The following is a 23,993-nucleotide window of genomic DNA, read 5'->3' on the forward strand; positions in this document are numbered from 1 at the left end:
TATGTGTGCAATCTAGGGTTCTATGCATTATTTATTTGATCTATACCTTCGATACTGAGTTTGTATGTTACCGTATTTGCTCGATTATAAGACGAGGTTTTTTTCAGAGCAAATGCTCTGAAAAATACCCCTCGTCTTATAATCGGGGTCGTCTTCTAATCAGACCTCAAATAGAGGTCTGATTAGGAGACTAAGATCCAGATCCCCCGCACCGCTGCAGGGGACCTGGATCCTCCTGTCGTCGCCCCCCCACACACACTTACCGGTGCTTCCGGAGGTGAAGTTGGCAGCGGGGGTTTGTATGCGTCCGTCGCAAATACCTTCCCCGACTGTCAGAGATCAGAGTTCCAGAGTTCCTGATCTCTGACAGCCGGGGAAGGTATTTGCGACGGACGCATACAAACCCCCGCTGCCAACTCCACCTCCTTCCGGCTGCCGCGGAATGAGACGTCAACCCGCTGCCCCGGCAATACAGCAGGAAATTGGAAGCACCGGTAAGTAAGTAAGTAAGTGTGTGTGTGTGTGTGTGTGTGTGTGTAGGGCATTTCTGGAATGCCTTACACCCCTATATGCCACTCTGGCACTTAGGGGGTTAAAAGGCATATTATGGGGCAGAGTGGCATATAGGGAGGAATAAGGCATTTCAGGAGGCAGAGTGGCGTTAAGGGGGCATTTAATAGTGCACTCTGCCTCCTGAAATGCCTTATACCTCCCTATATGCCACTCTGCCCCATAATATGCCTTTTAACCCCCTAAATGCCAGAGTGGCATATAGGGGTATAAGGCATTTCTGGAGGCAGAGTGCTCTATATAATGCCTTTTAACTCCCTTAATGCCACTCTGCCTCCTGGAATGCCTTATACCTCCCTATATGCCACTCTGCCCCATAATATGCATTTTAACCCCCTAAATGCCAGAATGGGATATAGGGGTATAAGGCATTTCTGGAGGCAGAGTGGCACATAGGGGGTCAAAAGGCATACCATGGGGCACAGTGGCATATAGAGGGTTAAAAGGCATATCATGGGCCACAGTGCCATATTGGTGTGGCAAGCCTGGGGGCAGATGTGCGTAACTGGGGGACAGGTTGGAAAATACAAGAAATAAAAACAAAAAAAAAATATTTTTCTCAATCATAGCTTTTATTAAAAAAAATACCGTATTGGCTCGGATATAGGCCGCCCCCGTATATAGGCCGCACCCTAAAAGTTTGGTGCTTTTTTAAAGAAAAAGTTTTTTTTCTTTAAAAAAGCACCAAAAAAACATGCTGCCACTGTCCTCCCTCCCCGAGATATGCTACCACTGTCCTCCCCCCCGAGATATGCTGCCACTGTCCTCCCTCCCCGAGATATGCTGCCACTGTCCTCCCCCCCGAGATACGCTGCCACTGTCCTCCCTCCCCGCGATACGCTGCCGCTGTCCTCCCTCCCCGCGATACGCTGCCGCTGTCCTCCCTCCCCGCGATACGCTGCCGCTGCCCTCCCTCCCCGAGATCCGCTGCCCTCCCTCCCCGAGATCCGCTGCCCTCCCTCCCCGAGATCCGCTGCCGCTGCCCTCCCTCCCCGAGATCCGCTGCCGCTGTCCTCCTCTGCCCCCCCTCCTCGACTTACCGGAGCAGACTCCCGGGTGTCTTCAGGGCCGGCGAGGGACATCTACGCAATACGCGTATGCAACTTCCGGTACCGTTACCGGAAGTTGCATTTGCGTATTGCGTAAATGTCTCCCGCCGGCCCCGCAAGACACCCGGGAGTCTGCTCCGGTAAGTCGGGGGTGGGCAGAGGTAAAACGCTTAGATAACCTCCCGTGCCGGCACCCCCCCCCCGTGGGAAGTGCTGGCAGGGGAGGCTGTCTGAGCGTATCGGGGAGAAGGATGCAGGTCCCCTGCACCGCTGCGGGGGATCTGTATCCTAACCCCGCTGCCTGCCCGGCGCCCGGGACTGCATGTCCCGGGCGTCGGGCGCTAGACCCCGAATATAGGCCGCACCCCCACTTTAAAAACTTAAAGTGGGGGAAAAAAGTGCGGCCTATATTCGAGCCAATACGGTAGTTTACATGAATTAACATTTACTGGTAAAACTTGTTTCCTTTAGGGTCGTCTTATATTCAGGCTTTTTCTTTTTTTCCTAAGTTAATATTCAGATTTTGGGGGGTCGTCTTATAATCAGGGTCGTCTTATAATCGAGCAAATACGGTATTTTTCAGTTGATCTATACCGGAAATGCTGGGTTTGTATGTGATTGAGTTGCTCAATACCTTCAATGCTTTTTTTCCATGTGTTATTTAATATAAAGAGATTTACAACATTTTATCCTATCAAAATATAAGGGTTCAAATAGCCCAAACGGGTGCCCTGCCAGCACCATATATTGCAATGTTACAAATACAAATATGAATCAGGCTTACATGCCAAAAAAGGTACTTTAGATCTTACCCTTGACAAAGGCAGCCTTTTCTGTTATATTGCATTTGACAATTTTGGGTTTTTGAACTTTTTTGGTTTGCTTTGTACCATATTTTTGGTCCATTATCAGTTTGGCCCAGAGAACTTCAGGAGAAGTGCTGGTTCTCCAGGTCAACAGCTGAATCCTCCGGGTCACGGGAGCGATGGAATGATACATTTTTGTCTGGAAGCGGTGTTCAATAACAATCTTATCATAAATATCAACTATTTCAAGAAGAGCTGAGTTGGCCCAACAAAATGCATAAAGAAATCTTACTGATTCACATTCAATGGAACAGTTACTTTAGTGACCCTTACACTAAATCTACATAGCTAACAGTCGTTTCTTAAACAATCTGTTAATAAGACTGCCTATTACATATAATACTGATAATACGCTAGTCTATTCCACTTTATGGCCTCACTGTTCATATGTTGCACATTTTCATAACCATTTTTTATCTTTCTAAATATAAATTTTCACACATATGCAAACGTAATACATTACATTTTACAACAGTAGCTACGCATGAAAAGTTCCCAATATAGTCTGTTCATTGACAGTATACTACGTACCATCTGCTCAGCGCTAGCATTAAATCAAAGCTAACCTTTACTTTTGCTTGGAAGATTATTTTAAATCCGCAAAACCCAGAGGGACTGTTTCGGATAACAGGGGTAGATTAATAGTTTACTACAAGATGGAATCATGGAAGGAAGGAATGGGTAAGAGAATCAAATTTTAAACTTGTATTTTGTATTTTGACATTTACCATTTGACATCTTAAGATGGGCTTTAAAAAGTCACAGGATCTTCTTTTTGGGTGCCAGGTGGTTATTGTTTGCCCACCCATGCATTCAATGTGGTTTATTCACTAAATAGAAAGTTTCCTGTTAAATTAAGTTTAAACATCTGACTAAAGTAACTGTGCATTATGAAAGGTTAACCCTGGTGATTTTCTCCTGCAAGAAGGACTAGGTTGGCTCTGCATAAGGTGCTGCAAACTCACTGGGATTTCTTGAGTATGATCGCATTGATTTAAATTATGCTTTTGTAGGGCCAATCCAACCCTTATTCCAGTATAGAACCATGACTGGCTCTGTGTAATGTATCATGGCTTCTAAGTATCACGGTTTTCGCAGGGCAGTTGCAATTACTGGGCACTGTCCTGCTGTCCTGGGTAGCTGCTTATTGCTCCACGTTTGTGGTCAATGGGGATCATCTGATCTTCCCTGATTGGCCCAGGTAGCTGTAAAATCATTGGATATATATATCATGGCCGTTGCAGCTCCCAAGTGGCCTCCTCACTACCCTCTTTAGTTGAGCGCCATAATGTGGCTTTTCAGTTAAGATGGACAGATGGCATACCTGGCAACTCTCTGGCTACCTGGAGCCCCCTTTGCGTGATGCGCCATTTTTAGAGGAGAAAAGGACAAGAGTGTGTCCGCTCTTGCAACCCGGAGTTACCCCGCAGTGACCCTGAAAAGCGGAGTTCCCGGGTATGGCGGGTGGCTAACTCACTTCCGGCGCTGACTTTGGCACAGAGCCATCTCCTCACACCCTCAAGCTGGGAAAATACCCTTTTTTCTATAGTTTATAATCTTGTGTTACCCCCATTCTTTATGTCTTTTTATGTTTCCTTGCTATCATTTCTGATTTGGTTTGTAAAACAAAGCCTACATTTCTTGTTGTCTAAGTAAATAACGGTCCTGAAAAACAAGGGGGGCAACCTTCCTTAAACTACAATAAATATAAGCTGTGAGGCCACAACAAAAAATTCATTGGAAATACATGCACTATTTTTTTAAAAAAAAATCCTTTAAACCTGTCATTTGTAATAAATTTAAATTTAAATGCATCCTGTTATACTTGGCCATCGGCAATCATTTTAATGATCATCTTGGACAATTCAGCTGACACGGACATTTCTGACAACAGCGCAGCCATTTTTTATGTCCACCTTTTAAGAACACATTGTATTTTGAATAGATCCCGCATATGAAGGAATATTGTAGCGCTCGGTGTCAGGATTGTGCTGACCTGCTCACTGATGTCCCATGTGAACTGTGACAAACGCCTTCATAATTTAAATGAACTGATTATAAGATGATCTCCCCAGCTTCCACCTGGAAGCCCATTTGCCCAACAAGGTGATCGGACTGTGGTAAAAGGGCATAGGAACGGTCGGCCTGTCCCAACTAATTATTTTCAGGCTGATGGGACTTTTCAGCAAATCACCACAATCTATCTACTACCTATTTGTCACAGATTATCTTGAAAAGTGTTTATCTGGTGTATTTCACTCTAACTTAAGACTCATTATGTACCAAGAGAATCGCTGTGGAATATATGTTTATAAAAATAATAATACCCACTTTGTGTTATCTTTGATTGTTTGTAAGTCTGTGTTCTCCAAAGCTTTGGTTCCAGTTTCCATGGTTCCCTATGAAAGATTTTAATTTTTTTCTGCCTTTTTTTGCAAAACCTTAAAACTCTTGTTAATTAACAGGCCATGTAAACCTCGGAATATTTTATTATTTCCAATGGTTCAACAGCAGGTAAATGTAGAAAGTCTGTAAAATGGACTTATTTTCCCGTTTACGTTTGTTTATTATGGGTTTGTATCTCCCTGGAAGGTTTACAAAATAAATGTTCCTAAATTAGTGATTTGTTGACTAAACTAAATACAATATTACTAGTATTAATCTGTTTCGTAGACGCCATTGTGCTTACACCAAATTATATTCTCTGCTTTTTAGTTTAAAATTGAAAAGGCAAGACAACCTACTCATCAATGAAACAGTAAATGTTATCTGATAGCTGATAAAAAGCACTAAGAACCCAAGGATATCTTACATTAGATATAAGATTGCTGAGGTCTGTCTTTGCCTCTCTGGGGATCACAGGAGGAACATTAACCTCTACCCTCTTCACGAACTCTCTTCATAAATGCAGCTGGGATAAGCTCTCTTATTGCTTAGCTGTGAGCCTCGGACAGTCTGTGCCGATCAATACCACGGGGTCCGCCTTAATAATAATATGGATTTTATATTGCATCTTACTATTGTGTTACTTAGTTGTGACGATACAGCACGTGAGCCTGCAAAAAGTGACTAAGTACACTTCTAGATATTTAGGAATATTAAGAAAAAATCAATGGTAAAAGATACGCCTAAATAGTCACAAAACGGAAAAAAGGAATGTTAATTTAAAAGGAGTGGCATATGCAAATATATATATATATATATACATAGCTAATGAACCTTGCCATAAGAACTGGTAGTACGACGTGTAAAGGAGATGAGGGCTGCTCAACCCACATGCTGACCTTTACCGGTCAAGTTAAGTTTTTCTGTCTGTCGGAAAACACTGAACTAACACCATCCACAGAGATACTGTAGGGTGTTTAGAACAATGCTAGACACTTAAATGTCACATTAATCCGGCACCTTATCATAGAACATAGTGACACGTTGGATTAAACAACTCGCTAACTCTACATAGTGGCCACCGCTGGAGAGTTGCTTGAACAAAACATCAGAATATTTTGACTTCGGTCACCTAATTCCAGTAAGCCTTGTAATATCAGTAACTGTGGTCTCTTCTGTGATTCACAGTCTTGACACAGTTTGTGTATAGACGGCATGTTCATATAGCATTCACATCAGCCTTCCTCTGGTTTTCTCCTTCATCCTTCTCTGCTTTGCCTTCCAGCTTTCATGTCTTAAGGAACTCTGAGCAATAATTGTAAATCCCGGAGTCATGCTTTACAGCTGTGACATCATCTACTAAAATACATTTTATATATGTTTCTTCACAGTTAAAGGATGGCTTAAAGTTACTGAACAAATATATTGCAATTAAAGAGTATGTTCCACTTAAACAAACTATTAATAGCGCTCAGACTCTAATAATATGCTAAGAAAATAAACCTTAGCAGATCTGCCCTTTTTTTTTCTTTACTCTGAAGGTTTAGCCACGTAAAAACACAAAAGCTTTTAAGAAGCTTTTTCAGTTTCCATGGCAACAACCTATCAGTGCCTGTTTTTCTTGTCACAGAACAATTAAGTGATCCCTTATTAATGAGAGCAAATTATTACATTATCCAATTACCATTTATAGAAAGAGTGTTGGTATTCTGGAGTACTAGGAAGGATGATTGTAATGTAATTTAACTTAAAAAGTTACATTTAGCAGAGTAGGTGGAACAGCACCTTTAAATCTGTAGAAGGGTCTTAAGTCTTAAAGTAATCTCATTGTGTTGGTGGACTTCTTAAAGCTGGATTTAAGAACACCTTATATGCTTGTCTTTCTCTCTAAGGTTAAAGGTCAGCCCATTAACCAAAGAACATGATCCTATAGAATCTCATTTAAACACAGTTCATAGTTGATAGTGCTTCATGTCGACGGAATATTGTGACTCACAGGCTGTCAATAATGGTGAGCTCTTCAGACCAGTGCTCCCTCAGAGTTGCTAGTCTGACATTAATCAAGTTGCGTGACAAAGACTCTCCAGTGTGGGGACCTTGCTTCCAACATGTTATACTGTATAACTTAGTTACTTAGCTAAACTTACCTGTGAAAGGTAAAGTGTAGTTGTCCCCAAAGTTCATTTTTGATGCATTTTAAGCACATTTTCCATGGACTCCAATGCATTTTAATGCTTGCAACATGTGCATGCCTTCTTTAGTTATTTGGGAAAATGGGACTCCTCCCACTCAATGCCTTTACTGAAAACAGGAAGTATATTGAAGTATGCTCTCTGCACATATGCTTACCTGAGTTCTTTTGAAATCAGTGCTGTAGTGTTCTGTTAGCATACATGATACGGACATCAGGGGTTATGTGTGCAGTTTGCATCTGGGTTCCCTGCTATCTCCAACCGCATGGGAAATGCACCGAGAGGGCCGATGTGCATGCGCGTGGTGCTCTTGACTAACCCATTCCCCCAAGGCACCAAGAGGCAGCTGGTCAATAAAAAAAAGCTGTGTTTTGAAATGAAATGTTGCTCAGTGCTCACTCAAGCAGGAGGAGTGAAGCAAAATGCCTGTTTAAGTAGCCAGTGTTCACATACAGTCCGCTCACTGAGATTTATGTCATTAGGTTCTGTTTATCTAGATATAATATTATAATGATGATGTTAGCCTTGATTCCTCTTGATGGATAGGTATTTCAGCAGTGATATATACCAGTGCTTAAGCACTGGTTTACAATGTTGTTTAGATGTATTCAAATTTTAAACACGGAATTTGATGGCAGATAAGAACTATTTGGCTCATCTAGTTTGACTGTTTTTCCTCCTGTGAAAACTCAAACCTCGATCAATCATTGGCCTTGCCATAGGCCAAGCATGTTTGAATTCCCTTACTGTATTAACATTACCACTCCTGCTAGGAGGCTGTTCCACTTAACGTCTACCTCATCATTGCATTATAGTAGAAAATGAAGGTGTCAGGCTACATGACCTTAACAATCTGGCCATGACATTGGTGTACGAAGAAATTTTGAAAATGTTAGATCATTTTGCCTATATGTGGGTTATGTGACTGGTCTGAAATACAAATTCTTAAAAATAGTGTGTTATTTAGAAAAAAAAAACTCCAGGGACACTCCAGCCATCATATGCACTTTAATGTATATGATAACAACTGGGTGGTCCCTTCTAGGTGGTGTTGATTTCTGCAAAATCCCCCCCCGCAAATGCATTTGCCCCACCATTTGTGGTGACAAAACAATAATTTTATGTATATATGGCTAAGTAGATTTCCATGGAAAATTGTGATCTTATTTAAAACGATTAATCGGCTGCACTAAATCTGTTAACATAGAAACATTGAATTTGATGGCATAACGGAGCTATTTCAACCATCTAGTATACATTTTCCATGTATTGTAAAATCTCAAACCTTGTTTGATCTTTTGTCTTAGATCCAGGGTAGCTTTATGCCAATCCAATGCATGTTTAAATCCTCCTGCTGTGTTACCCTCTACCACTTTTATTGGAAGTCTGTCCCCCCTATCTACTGCCCCTACTAGGGAATAATCTCCTCACAAATTTTTTGAGAAAATGAAAAATCTTACAATAATCTGTGGAGCCATTTTTTATGAGTGTTCTTATTTTTGAGCAAAACAGTGCATTGAATAATACATTAGCTGAACTTCTTAGCAAGATCACCCCACACTATTCTGCAAGCTTTGGAATTGCCTGCTGAATGCCATCCCGATAAGGATAAAGATAGAACAATGCGGGCATTAATAGCCTAATCGTGTTAATATCTCAGGTACTCAGCGGCATTACATACAGTGAAACTATAAATTATGGAAAGGCAGCTAGCACACGATCATGCAAAAATAAAGTGGCCTACTTCCTAAACACTGCCTTAAATCACTCATTCAGTTACACCAGCCTACATTCAGATAGATGGAGCTGACTTATCCTGTTTAAGAGAAAATGTATTATCTGGAATGAAAGGACTGATTTATATCTCTGCAAATAAATTTTATTAAAACGGGAGACCTGGGTTTACATTTATCTCCAAGTGTGTGAAAAAAGGGTATTTATAATTTCTCCAATCCACCCCATAGTCAACTCATGCAGAAAATATACAAGAAATGAAGCACATCCTAATAGCTTAGAAATTCAGATTTCGGGGTGCTGATGAAATGACCAATATGTAACACATACACAGTAAATACTATATAAAAGCACCAATCTGACACATAAATATTGGGGATTCCATCACACTAGATGGCCATATAGTGATTAGCCCACCACTACGTCAAAGTATTCCAAGTTTGGCAAGTCCTAAATTATCCTTACATGGAACTGAAGCAACAGTGCCTTTTAACCATTTCTAAGACTCTCTTATGCAGTTTAAAGTCTTTGGACACTGTGAATTAGAAACCTTTGTGGCAGGTAGGGTGTTTAAGCCCAAGGTCCGGTCAGAACCTGCAAATATACACAAAAAAATACAAAAAGTGCGAAGCACATCCTAAAAAGCTTATAGGTTTGTTTAACGACATACTACAAATATCATACACATTTTCTAAGATTCAAATGCGCAATACAAGGTGCATCACATATTGTTCATTTTAATTATCAAGACGCTATCATTGTCTAGTAGTTCAATAATGTATCTATTCTATTCTGATTCTCTGCTCTCCATGGCATATGTTTTGGTTAAGCAGAAAAAACAGCAAATTATTCATGTGTACATCTACGTCAGCAACCTGATAATCCAATCAGCAAGTATGGCAGGGTTCCAGTTGAGACGTCACCCGATTTACTGGTTGTTATGGTTACAACATGATTATTAGACCTGTGCATTCGTATTCGGGAGAACATGAAAACAAACAGAAATGTTGTGTTTTCGTTGTTGAAACAGGATAACAAACAAACGAATGTGGCATTGGATAAACATGCACAAGGCGTACAACATGAAGAATTTTCGTTTCTTTGTGTTCGTATATATATATATATATATATATATATATATATATATATATACTGGGTTAGCCTATTACTTAAGAGAAAATCCCTAAATATCTCCTAACTAATCTCTCTGCCCCCCCCATACAAGTCAGCTGCCCTTCATTGGTTGATGCGAGACAAGCCCAATAGAGTCGCTCTTATGGACCTTCAAACCCTGGAGCTATCCTACAGATTTCCGTTAACCCCTGCTATACTATGGAAGACTTAGGCTAGAATACGCAGATTTTGGTTTTCCTGAGGAAGAACACGAAGACTTTGCCAGCGCCCCAGTCTAATTTTATAAATAAAACACTACTGTTAAAACCTCAAAAAGTAAGGCAATAATACTGGCAACACCCAAACATAATAATAAAAATCAATAGAAAGTTATTGACATGAATCAAAACAAAATTTGTTATTTAAAATACAGGTGCACAATATACAAGAAAGGAAAGGGAAAAAAAAAACAAGAAAGAATGTGTTGCCACCAATACGTTATTCATGGAATGTGTCTGTATTATAGTTGTGGTGTGTGTTTTCTGGAACATTGAGTTGAATTACACCAGTGTTACTATACTACTATACTTTACTATAATTACTATACACAACCGTGTACTATACCAGCAGAAATAACCATATCTGGGAACTCCTCGGGGTGGGTTGACCAGAGCTCCTACTCTCCTCAGAGTGTAGCTTTGTTCATGGGTAATGCTGGCCACGGGTAGGCATGGGACTAGCTACACATAGGGGCAGAGCTAGTTCCAGTTAGCTCTTAGTAGGCAGGAAGTTGGCGGGAAGTGGGTGGAACCTTGGCAAGCAGTGGGTGTGACCAAACACAAATTCAAGAAACTGACCTGGAGTCCCATGAAAGCCATGCTTTTCCTGGAGACTCTGGGTTAAACCTGATAAATTCACAGATATTTTCTGTAAATGAGCCCTAGAATTGTATATCATTCAATAAAATCATTTTTACAAACATTTAGTATGACAGCGAGAGTACAATGTAAAGAAGGGTAGTCGTGAGCTTAGCAATGTTAATAAAACTGTTTTGTAAATATTAGAAAGCAATGTTAGTTTATACAGAGTTAAAAAATAATCCTGTTTCCAAAATAAAAAGAAGCTTTTATAATATGGAAAAAAGGCATAGTAAAGCAGTGACTTTAGACAATCTTTGGTGGAAGGAAAACTAGAACAAATATAGGGTAAAAAGCATTAAATCTGTTGTTAGATTTAACATAATTAGGCACTTTACTACCCCCAAAGTGGTAATACATATGAATAAATATGAAATATGGTAGTGTATAAAAAAATTAAAAATAAATATGGTACAAAGAAATATGTTTTTATTCTTATTTTGCATGCATTTGTTTCTTTTGTGCTAATATAATATGTGTATTTGTGCACACACTAAAAACATTTACAAATGTTTCAGAAGCAAAATATTTTTTTTGCATATTTTGGTACATCTTATAGCAAGAGCCACAAAAATCAGAAAAAAAAGAAAAGAAAAAAGATTTAAAAATGTACAAAAATGCCATTTTGGGCTATTTACTTAGTGGATATTGCATGATTAATACAATGTGAAAGGTGGCGAATAACATAATATTATTCTAATATTATTATACCTTAAAATTAATTCATTTTTTTCTTTTAGAGTTTTTTTTATGTTTAGAGTTATGTTCCTTTTTATGTTATGTTATTTTTAATTGTTATGTTATGGTTTTTTTTAATTATATGGAAAACAAGTAGAAAAATACCGTTGGTGCCGACATCATTCAGAATGAGTCATGCTCTGATTTTCCATTATTTACAAGCAGTGGGGAATTTTTTTGTTATTTAAACAATGAATAAACAAGTGTGTACATAGTATTAAACATTTTGATTAGTGGCCTGTTTGTCTCAAAATGTTATCAAAACTCACTTTTTCTGTAAAATGCATAGCTTCAAGCAAGGTTGAGTTTGGAGAATAGTTCTTCTTTAGAACATCAAGAATTGCAAGTAAGGCAGTTCATTCAAGCAAAATTATTGCACTGAATTATTTAACAAATGAGACTTCCAATTTGTAAGAAAGGATTCATTCTGTCATAGTCCTGAGCAACTTTTAATTATATCCAGACTATATCAAATGAATAATTATTTTAATTATTTTTCCTTACAGTTGAAATTAGCCTTTACTGACACATTAGAGGATATATGCAGTTGAATGGATTTTACTTAATAATTCAAAATCTAAAATTAGTTTCTGATGGACCCGTCAAAGTATAAATATACTTCTAAAATTATAATCACTCATGGACCCACTAGCCATGTGTTATCTTTTACCTTATTCGGGGAACTGTAAGTACCATTCAGATATGGACCAGTAATGAATGTGGTAATTAATACATCCTATTAGTGTGCCTAGGGGACTGGGTTTTGCAAGAGAATTGAATCAACTCACTGACGTCATTATACATTATGAAGAAACTTCTTTGTCATGTTTGTTTTGCTGTAAGAGATGAGATGGCCCTGCATAAAGCATTGATAACATGGTAAAATGACCTTCAAGAGATTATATAGGTTTAACCCAGTATTTAGTTTAGAAGAAGCGCATAAGGGTTAAGCCTTAATAATGCATAATGAAATTAGTGAGCGTTAACGATGAGCTGCAAACTTCCAGTTAAGTCAATAAACTCTTGAGGAAGACATAGCTTTTTTACAAATAGAAAGGAAGTACTAGCGCTCACTTTCAAGCAACTAGTGTTTTAGCATTTTACTTTCTCTGTAGAATGTCAACACAAAGTAAAATATGCACAGGGTATCTCCCATCTACCCCTTGTGTTGACATGTTTTTGTGAAGGAAAATAGCAACACAAAGGTTATAAACCATGATGATAATCCCCATGAGTCCATTATTTCATGTAAATCCATTTATCCAGCCATCCTCTGTAATTTGGTCTAGTCTAATCGGGGTGTAATCTAAATTAGGCCATATATTACGATAGCAACTCTGTGACACAACAAAGAGCAATCATCAGAAAAAAACAATGGAATGTTCTACAAATTGCTCTATACCTAGAACTTTGCCCCTGTATTGGTCTTCACAAACTTGGCTCTTGGGCAAAACTATCTTGGTCTAAATGACAGAGTTTCTAAGTAGAGAATACAATCTCAACATGTAAGAACTGTGAATCAATATGATTTGGGTTTCTTATCGAGATAGGTGTCTATTCCAGACGGTACATCTAGAAAAACACAGGTCGTCCTATTTTTGGGGGTTATTTAAAGGACAGTGAATGACTATATGATCCTTTACATGTAATATTATCTGTCCCACAGGAAATCCAATACATGTAACACAGTTCTTTAGTGGTTTCTTATTCCTACAGAGACCTGCTGTCCTAATTCACCCAACGTTTTGTTGATAATTGATGTCTTGGCTTCCTGTTACAGCAGTTGAATTTTAGTGGGATTATTTTAAAGCTCTTATAGCGTCACTCTCTTCTTCACTAAATTATTGTTCCACTGAGACCATCTTGAGCCAGAACACAGGTAAAATAAAAGAGAAACAACTACTAGGATGGATTAAATAGGCAGTTAAGTTTATAGTTGGAATATGAGCCATATTCCTTAATACGCTCGGATTAAATAGGCAGTTTACAGCACAGCAACTAGTTAAGTTTCTTGAAGAAAAAAAAAACTACTCGGTGGAGTAGATACATATTCCTGGGATTGTAACTGTTTTTCATATATGGGTCATGTCTGTTTAGAATGTAGGATTTAATGTGTTGTACTGACTATTTAAACTATAGTAACATTTTCTTCTTTTCTATAGATTCGCAGGCGGAGGCCTACTCCTGCTACACTTGTCTTAAGCAGCGACCAGTCCTCTCCAGGTAATTATAAAAGGTTCATTACAGTGTGTTTCCTAGCCACCTGCTTCTCTCACACACACTAACATGGAAGGCAGAATTACACAGAAGTTAAGACTACTGCAAGAAAATAACACTCCCGGGCCATTCCAGGTCTATGTTATAGAATGTCTCTTAAAATTAAGTCACTGTTTAATTGGTCTCTCCCTTCCATCCTCAGCTTGGGTCCAGTTCACTTAATGAGTAGCTGCTTAAATTGTCTATATGTTGGTCCCACCAGTGTTCACAGATTCATTTTCAAGAAATTCTATTAACTCTTAAATGTTAACAATTTTTTCATTTATTTCTTTAAGTTATGAGGGGTCTAAGATTTAGCTTAGATCTTAGATCTAGATCCACTGACTACCACCTAAATGTACCTAATTAATCAAATTGATAGTATTATTCCTAAGCCACCAGCTGGGCACCGGCAGTCTAAAGCTCTCTAATCAGAAAACATTATATGCTGTGGAATGGAAACCTGACTATTCCCATGTTTATTTAGAAATTCATGTTATAACTTTGCTGTCCTACATATAACGTAGACATACATGCAGTCAATATGATTAATATGATTCTTAATTTGTTTGGCTGCTTTGACCTGTGGCACACATATGAATATTCTATAATCCTTACATACCAAGGTATAATATACAGCTTTCTGCTCCTTCTATCAATTCAAGGGTTCTGTTAAATATAGCTAATTATACATTCTTTTATCTCTCACTAATGAGACCATCTGTTTTTTTACCTCTTTTATGTTCAAGTATGCTTGACTTGTTGGAAGGCATGTAATTTTCCTTTTCAGACAAAAACCTTTCCCACCATAAATGATTTAAAAGCATAAAAAAAAGAAGAGCGTTATTACACATCCAATTGAAACAATGATTTGGCTTCTGATCCATAGAGTAATTACTAAATAGGTCACCTATTGAGGTGAAGCGCTTATTTGGAGTAAAATCTGATAGCCACTTGTTCTATAAGTAGCTTGTTAAAGGTGTGAGAGTATGGGATCTCAATGTAAGGGCGGGGTGAGAAGTAGTACTTCAGGATACAAAGTATATCAGACAATGCTGGTACTGCCAACAATTCTACAGATTGACAATTAAATAGAGAGAAAGATTAAACAAGACAAGGAATACTCACTTACCAATACTTATTTTTATGTGTTGTATATTTGCCTCTCTGTCAAAGAAAGTACACCATCTTTGAATTCTATGGTTTTACATATCAGGACATAATAACAATCATATGCCCTTTAGCAGGTCTAAAAATTAGGTAAATACAACCTCAGATGAACAACAACAAATGACATATTACACAGTATCATTATTTATTTAACTAAAATAAAGCCACAATGGAGAAGCCATGTGTGAAAGACTAACTACACCCTTACAGCTTCCATACAAATTAAGGTGCTAAGTAGCAGACAGTTGCTTCTAATCAAATGCCCTTTACTAATTGATCATCAGCAAGTGTGACCACTTCTATAAAAGCCAAAGTTTTAGCAGTTTGCTGGTCTGGAGCATTCGGGTGTGTGTTAACACAATGCCAAGGAGGAAAGACATCAGCAATGATCTTAGAGAAGCCATTATTGCTGCCCATCAATCTGGGAAGGGTTACAAGGCCATTTCCAAATAATTTAAATTCTGCCATTCTACAGTGAGAAAGATTATTCAAAAGTGGAAAACATTGAAGACAATCTTCCCAGGAGTGGACGTCCCATCAAATTCACCGCAAGGTCAGACCGTGCAATGCTCAGAGAAATTGCAAAAAACCCAAGAGTTGCATCTCAGACTCTACAGGCCTCAGTTACCATGTTAACTGTTAAAGTTCATGACGGTACAATTAGAAAAAGACTGAACAAGGGTTGCCAGGAGAAAGCTTTTTCTCTCTAAAAAATAGCACGGCTTAGGTTTGCAAAGTTGCATCTGAGCAAACAACAAAACTTCTGAAACAATGTCCTTTGGACAGACGAGACCAAAGTGGAGATGATTGGCCATAATGCACAGTGCCATGTTTGGCGAAAACCATACACAGCATATCAGCACAAACACCTCATACCAACTGTCAAGCATGATGGTGGAGGGGCCATGATTTGGGCTTGTTTTGCAGCCATAGGGCCTGGGAACTTGGAGTCATTGAGTCGACCATGAACTCTGTATACCAAAGTATTCTAGATTCAAATGTGAGGCCATCTGTTTGACAGCTAAAATTTGGCCAACATTGGGCCATGCAACAGGACAAGAACACCAGTAAATCTTGAAAATAATGGCTGAAAAAGAAAATAATCAAGGTGTTATAATGGCCCAGTCAAAGTCCAGACCCCAACCTGATTGAAATGCTGCGGTGTGACCTTAAGAGAGCTGTGCATAGGCAAACCACAATCAACTGAAGTAACATTATAAAGGAGAGTGGCCCAAAATTCCTCCACAACGATGTGAGAGACTGATAAAGTCATACAGAAAATGATTACATCAAGTTATTGATGCTAAAGGTGGTTCTTCAAGCTATGGAATCATAAGCTGTACTTTTTTTCCACACATGGCTTTTCCATTGTGGCTTGTCACGTGTTGTTCTTTTGAGGTTATATTTGTCTAATTGTTAGACCTGCTAAGGAACAGAAGATTGCTATTATGTCCTGATATGTATAACCATAGAATTCAATTCTTTTTTTACAAGACTGTATGTAAACCTTCCTATATTGTATGTATGGTGTGATTAATCATTTTCTCAAAAGTCAAACACTTTGCTATCCTTTCTACAATGTAGCTTCATTAGTTAAAAAGGCTGCCTGGTCAGCTAAGGTTGGATCACTAATGAATTCAGAATTGATTCCCACTGAGTTGGCTCATTTTTATTTCCCTTGAGTCCGATAACTCAAAGGATTCATTACTGATTTAGCCTAAAAGAACAGTCTAATCCGTAAAATGTTATTTTTTGATATATGATTTTTACTGCATGCAAATTCTTTAGTTACTGGAGTTAGAAAATTAGACTTCTCATTTTTGTGGTTGCCTCTACTGAAACCAGGAAACATTAGTATGTGCGCTTCTTACACATGCTCAGTAGCACTCCCATTGAAGTCACTGAAACAGCGCAAAATGGAGTCCAATTTGTATTTATCATTAATATAGGGATGGAGTGCTCCTTTGAGTATCCCTTGAATTCTTGAAAGCTCACCATCAATCATCAGGAAAAGGGTGATATCTTCATAACAAGGAATTAATTAGTGAACGTTTAAACTAAACAATTATACTGATTGGCACACGAGCACAAACTGTAGGTAGATATAATGAATTCATTTAATTATGCTGAAAGCTGTTGTATAAACTATTATTAACACCTTAAATCACATAATATAAAATAATATTTTCAATAATTATAATTTGGGATTAATGGTAAATCTCTGCTAATCAGATGGGGTTTTCCTAGATTTTAGGATGGTTAACTTGCTTAAATTTGTTGTCATTTAAATTCCTTTCAACACTCTTTCATTAGATTTCATTCATATGAGATGATTAACCTATTACTGGCATTTGAATAATTCTATATTGCCTGATATAGCTGTTAATCAGAATATTTGAATTATTTCTACTATAAATGAATAATCACTCTCCATGGCCTCTAAATGTCCCCTGTTTAACACTTGAGATGATTACGGCTGGTTAGGACAAGTGACCAGAAGAAAGCTTTAGAGTGGGTCAGTTCCCCTCTTGTCTAAATTGAAGGTAGATGAACTAGCAGTCGGAGATTTATCAGCCAAACTGGAACCAAAGCCAAGAGTGAGACAGAACCTGGGCTTGACCTGGCAAGATTTGTCACAACATTAGGAAAGTTGAGATGATTAAACTATTTCTGTACAGATGTTCAGGAACTGGCTTGGGTCATGCGCCATCCCTTTTGATGAACAGTATAAAGACAGGGGTTGGGCTGTAGAACATGGCAGTTTTCCCAGCTAAACTCTAATTTAAAGGATTTTATGTCATGAGCAAAAACTTCTTTTTTTGCATATTTAAAAGAGTTGATTGAGTAGCAGGAGACAGAAGGTTGTAGTTAATGATGTATATTCAGAGGTAGACCTTGTTGCTAGTGGGTTACCTCACGGATCTGTGTTAGGACCCATACTTTTTAATGTTTTAGTAATATTACAAAAGATGTTAATGGTAAAGTATGTCTTTTTGCAAAAGATTCAAAGCTCTTCAACAATGTTAACTTTCTAGGTGGAACGAGCCGAATGGCAAGTGATTTAAGCAAATTAGAAGATTTGGTTGAGAGTGTGGCAGCTGCAGTTTAATGTTAATAAATGTTAGATAATGCACTTGGTTGTTGACATGGCACTTTGCCGAGACAATGTCATGTTTTAACCTTTGCACTTCATTTACAAATTACTTGGTTCAGTTAGTGTGCTTGCTTTTGCCTATGGTAGAGTTCCTTACATTGCTAGGGGCAGCAAGTAGAAGTTACCGGGTTTGCTTCTGGGTCACATGCTGTCTACTGTTGTCTATGTTACTCCATAGTTCCATATATATTGTTATGATAATGTGTGTGAAAATGGTAGACAGCACTAAACAGTAGATAAATCATGTGACTTATTAAAACAGAAATGTAGATTTGTTAGGAATTCTCTAGATCAGTCATGTGGGTTGCAGGTTTCACAGCTAATTTCTGGGCTTCCTTGGCATACTCTCTAAATGTTTAAGAGGTCTTAACTTTTACTCTGTATCCAGTTCAGGTGATGATAGCACTTATTTAAAGTAGGACCAGTGCATGTTCTATATAGCGTTACCCGTTAATTAGTCTAACCAATTAAACATAACAAACTATGGACAACATAGCTAATACACTCTTAGAATAAAATATTCATTTTAGCAAACAGCCCAGCTAAGTTGTAAGGCAAATTAGTAAGAGACAAGCAAATTGTACACAATTAGAAACAACAAAATCACTTTAATATTAAGTAAATGTGAATATATTACACTAAACAATGTATAAAAAAATGTGTTACTAGACAGCACTGGTAGGAAAATGTATTTCACATCGATACAATTTGATAAGAATTTTTCTCTCTCTCCCCTCTTAATGTATATTGAACAAAATGAGACTGAAGACATAATGAATCTATTAACACACTAAATGCTATAATATACTAGGATTTTCCTATCTCATTCGTGAAAAAATAAATTAACATCATGGCTGTTAAATGAGTCTGCAGAGAAAAAAATCCAAAACACCTCCCGTTTACATAATGTTCTAAAGTTGTCACCTTTCCATGGCGGCATTTGTATTTTTTCTATGACTTGATACTTCAAAGAGTCTGAATAACAGCATTTTGCAAAATGTTAGAAAATACAGGCGTTTAATTTTTATTTCCTATATCAAGGAGATGTTCTCGGATTCTGTCTTTTATCGAATGTATCGCGTGCCCTACATATTGCATATTACAACACTGACATAATTCATATTGCAATTGAAGAAATCATCAATCGTAAATGTTTCTCCCATTACAGGTGACATATAACGTATTACCTCTCAAGACATAATTGCAACACTTGTAGCATCTCTCATCCACGGAACAGTCCCTTCATGTTAGGCCATGTTAGATCTGATAGATAACTTGGGGATAATTTATTCCCCAAATATTCAGCCCTTCTTGCTACACTACTGATTTTTTTACAGTAAGGTTTATGTACTACATCAAGACATAAGACTGAAATGGGTTTGTTAATGGTGCGAAGAATATCCTCCAAATCTACACTATATTCAGTACAGAAAACTACTTTGTCTGAATGATCAAGATCCTTTTTCCTTTTTTCCTTTTTGATGCTTAACTACTTAGAAGATCACACCTTGCTCTTTTCCTGTCTATATAATCACAAAAGGCGAGTAACCCATTTTACTGAATGTCCAGGTTCCAACAAACAATTATCACTCAGATAAAGAGAACCACACTTGCCAAGGTTTAATTCAATTCTGAGAAACCTTCTTTATTAATTACATTTTTTCTATAATAACGCCATGCAAAGTCTGGGAAAACTGCACGTTTTGAGCAGTAGTTCTTACTCATAGGCTCAGAACATATGTGTGTGGTTTGGACACCTTAACTTCAATATGCATTATGAAGATCTTGGCTGTCCTATATAATGCATATTTAAATCATTCAGATGTTCTCCATGGACGTTTATAGTGAATAGTAAAGAGGGTGATTTGAAACCAAACACTCTTGCTACCTCTCTTTTTAGTGAAAAGAATAATGTGTGTGTATGTGGGATAGTTCCGTATGAATGCATGTGGTTGTGCCTTTAAGCGTATATGTGTGTATGCATATACAGTCATGCATGCGTGTGCATTATGCCTTTTTTGTCCATGTACAATATATCAGTGCTCGGCTTCCACCATATCTCGGCTTCCACCATATATGCAAAGATTTATTTTTATACTGTCGATGTGTACCTAGTTATAAGAAGACAGTCAGTTATCCAAGTATACAAAGAATATAGGGAGTATTAGGGTTAAAAGGAACAGTCTTAGAAGGAAGTGTGTAAAGAAGTAACTAAAATGATTAACTATTACATGGTTAATTATAGTCTTCTTTCGTGTACAGTGAATCCCATGTCACTCCAGATCACCCTATTCATTGTGATACCCTGATGACTAGCAAGTCTACAGATCATCAAATAAAAAATAAATTATACCTTAATATCTCCCCCTCACTGGGATGCACTGATGACGCACTCATGCCCTCTGTGTACCTCTGGTCTGTTGCTAACTTTCAACCCTGTAATAAAATCTAACGTTAAATGGTTTAAAAGGCATGTCGGTGACATACTTAGGCTGATGACATATATTAAAAGTCTACCAAATTCCCAATGGAAGCTGTACTTAAGACTTTATTAGATCTCTGTCTCTATTTGCTTTTTAATTTTGGTTACAGTCTCCATCACTTCTCTTGAAACCTTATATTTTATCCATCACATTATTTTGTTAGGAGCTCTATGTTAATGTGTCCACAAACATTCTGTTCTTCATTTTGAGGACATGACTTCTTCAATCATGTCACCTATTGTTTTTGGAGATTTGCTTGCCATTAGAACATTCCTGCTCATTTGAATTCCCACCTTTGTTTCTGGTGTAATTTTCTGTTTGTTTTGACGAATTACATTTCTAGACATATGGCTTTGTGTTGGTTTTAATTATCTAATTAATCATTGTTTATTTCTGTGAATGTACTGCTCAAAGATTGCCATGTGCTGCTTTTTGCAAGACTCTGTTACCAGGATGTGATGCTGAGTCTCTGATGTCTCAGTTGTAGCAGTAGCAAAATAATACATTTGGCATCTTTTTGCTACAGATGGAGTTTTGTATTCAGTGAAAAGTGGAATTTTTTCTGCTAAAGGGATTAGTAAAATCACGCTCTGATATCCCTAGGATAAATCTCACACCAACTGGTCCAGCGATGCTAGTACTTTAACTTAGCATAGTACATGGTAAAGCTTCAAATAGTTCTCTATATTACGACTGCCAGAGTACAAAAATGCCTTTCGGCAAAAATATGCTTAAAAAAATTGTCAATTCCTCTGCCTAGTTGGTCATATGAAGCTCACTAGAAAAATTAAACCCCATAAAACGAGGAAATAGCCATACAGAGTTGAGGTGCATGCTGGGAAATGGTAAGTACAACCAGAGGTGACCTTAGGTTTTTTTAGGGACATTAAGCAAAATGATTTAGGGGTCATTATGTAACAAAAAAAACAATTACGGGTGAAAAGGAATGCAGTAAAATATTAAGTATTACTGTTTTACAGTAACGTTTAAAGCAACTGACTCAGTAAGTGTGGCAAAATGAGGGAAGGAGTATTAGCGGTCCCAAAAGAGACACCTTGCAGCACTGAGCTGCTGAGCATTGCGAAGTGGACACATGGGAGCTGCAACAACACAGACCTTCATTGACTTTACAGGTCCATCCTGCATGAGGCCTACTGCCTGCAGAAGCGGGATAGTGGGACAGCTACGCACAAAACTCTGTTATATGAAATACTGAGTTGGCTGTTGATATGCAGTCATACAGAACCTCAATACCACAATAAGGTCTCTTTATACTTCCTTCCAGTAAACAATAGAGAATCAGCTTAGAGTAATGTTTGACTTGTCATATAACCAGAATATCACATTACTGCTTACAATGGGAACCTCCAGTTTCTTTTAATAGGTTATAACAACAGTCCCGTTTCACTGAAGATAGCCAAGCTATTTAAATGAACATGTATACATATAAACTGTAGACCTGTATGGGTATGTGTGTGTCTTAATGTGTTGTTTGTTCATTTCATCATCAGAGATAGATGAGGATCGGATGTCAAACACATTACAAAAGGTATGTCTAAATTATTTGGGGAAACATATTAGTGTTAAACACTAATTTAAGTTATTATTTCTGCATTTTTCATGGCTACTAATCATTGTATAACCTTAAATCACATTATGGCAGATTGTTTCTCATTAGTTAAATACTACATGGATTATTGACTGAATAGTTGATTATGGCGTAGGAAATATTTCATCTAAAAACACAATTTATATAAACGAAGGGACCAGATTAAAACATAATAATACATAGTCCTAACAGGGAGGTGAAGAATAGTGTGTATATATATATATATATATATATAGTAGTTGAAAAATACTTTAGATACCTACCACCCTTATGGACTCGAACACAGTTGTAGAGGAGATGAAATGGCTATGGAGCCAGGGTATTAAGCTTGGATCTCCAGATGTTGTGGAACCACAAAATGGGTACTACCATTGAAGAAAATGGTGGTCTTTGAAGTTTGTCAATGGCTGGAAGATTATTTTCCTCACCTGTGAACATACCTGGGAACTCTAAAGATTTGCCCTTGAGTGTTTAAAGGGGGTGGGTGGGGAAAGGCAAATTTCCATAGAATTGTCAGGTCAATTAAGTTGCCATCAGTAGCATGTCACCACAGCGGAATCTTTGTGAAAGACAAATAGTTATTACTGGAAGGGTCTGAGTTCTTTAGAATGTTTCCAGGTATGCCTATGCACATGTTAATACATTCACTAGATGCCAGAGAGATGTGTGCATGTGCCAGGAGTGTTGAGAGCCATGGTAGCCGTGGCAGTGCTGCATGTCTATTTAATCAGAAAATCTTCAGTGCATCTGAAACCAAGTATTCATGACACCTGGATTCCATTGAAAAGACTTCCTGCATGCAGTTCATTTAAGTATTTGGAAACATACTAAGAGTTCCATAACCCTCCATTGTTTCACATAAGATATTGGCCACACATTAACTTGACTAAGCTTGCTTGTCTCTTATCTCTTCTTACAGTCTACATTATCTATGTCCCCACATCAGAGGAAAAAGGTATCCAGAACAACTCCCACCATGAAAGGTATAAAAAACACCCAGCTGGGGCAGAGGGTAAAAGGGTCTCTCTGACTGCACACAGAAAAGACACTTGGTGATTTTGTTACTGTTTATTTTTTAGACCAACATAATGTCCATGAAGATTAGACCATTCTGCTGGTTGCAGTAATGATAAAACCTTGCATCAGATATTGAGAAAAAATCTTGATGACATCAAAATATGTAAAATTACAAAATTAAATTGTTTTGGGAAATTAGCCATTTATACCAGACAGATAAGGTGCCCTTGTTGCTCTGTGTCCCCATGCAGTCTCCCATGTTGTAGTTATAAAAAAAATCACTCATTTTCCTTCACATGCCAGTCCTACGAGTCTCTCAGACACATTTGAGACCATTTAGAGAAATGTAAACAATTTATCAACAAATATTTTGTATTGAAGTATACCATGTACCCACTCCTGTCTCCCTATTATGATTTCTATATACGTTGATAAAGGTACAATAGCACAGTCCTAAATACATGGCATTCACAATGCCTCACTGCCTTCGGCGAGGTATCCCACACCCATTCAGAGGTGGATATTGTCGCATGCGCCTCCCACATCAGTTGCACAGTCGTTTCAGTCTTCCTCTTGCGTCTTCTCAGATAGCACGATTAACATTTTTGGTATTATTATTATAATGTGTCCCCTGCCCCCTCTGTCACATTATGGCATCATTATAAATACTGATTTGTATGTGAGAGCCAGTTTGGTAACCTTTCACTCTGCTTTTGTTGTGATTCTGATCTTCTGGTGTT

The 23,993-nt window shown here is 37.9% G+C and overlaps 1 protein-coding gene across 2 annotated transcripts in view; it reads left to right on the plus strand.

The window, feature by feature from the left end:
• Positions 1 to 23,993, plus strand: part of PPP1R1A (protein phosphatase 1 regulatory inhibitor subunit 1A) — a 55,162-nt gene that overhangs the window by 21,311 nt on the left and 9,858 nt on the right. The window contains exons 2-4 of one of the 2 annotated variants that reach the window (XM_053455931.1): positions 13,727 to 13,787; positions 22,139 to 22,176; positions 23,156 to 23,219. In XM_053455931.1, coding sequence (XP_053311906.1) covers positions 13,727 to 13,787; positions 22,139 to 22,176; positions 23,156 to 23,219 — 163 coding nt within the window. The remainder of the gene's footprint in view (positions 1 to 13,726; positions 13,788 to 22,138; positions 22,177 to 23,155; positions 23,220 to 23,993) is intronic. The other variant, XM_053455932.1, reaches the window with a different exon arrangement.

The sequence above is a fragment of the Spea bombifrons genome, chromosome 2 (assembly GCF_027358695.1).
Source record: "Spea bombifrons isolate aSpeBom1 chromosome 2, aSpeBom1.2.pri, whole genome shotgun sequence".
Lineage (NCBI taxonomy): Eukaryota > Metazoa > Chordata > Amphibia > Anura > Pelobatidae > Spea > Spea bombifrons.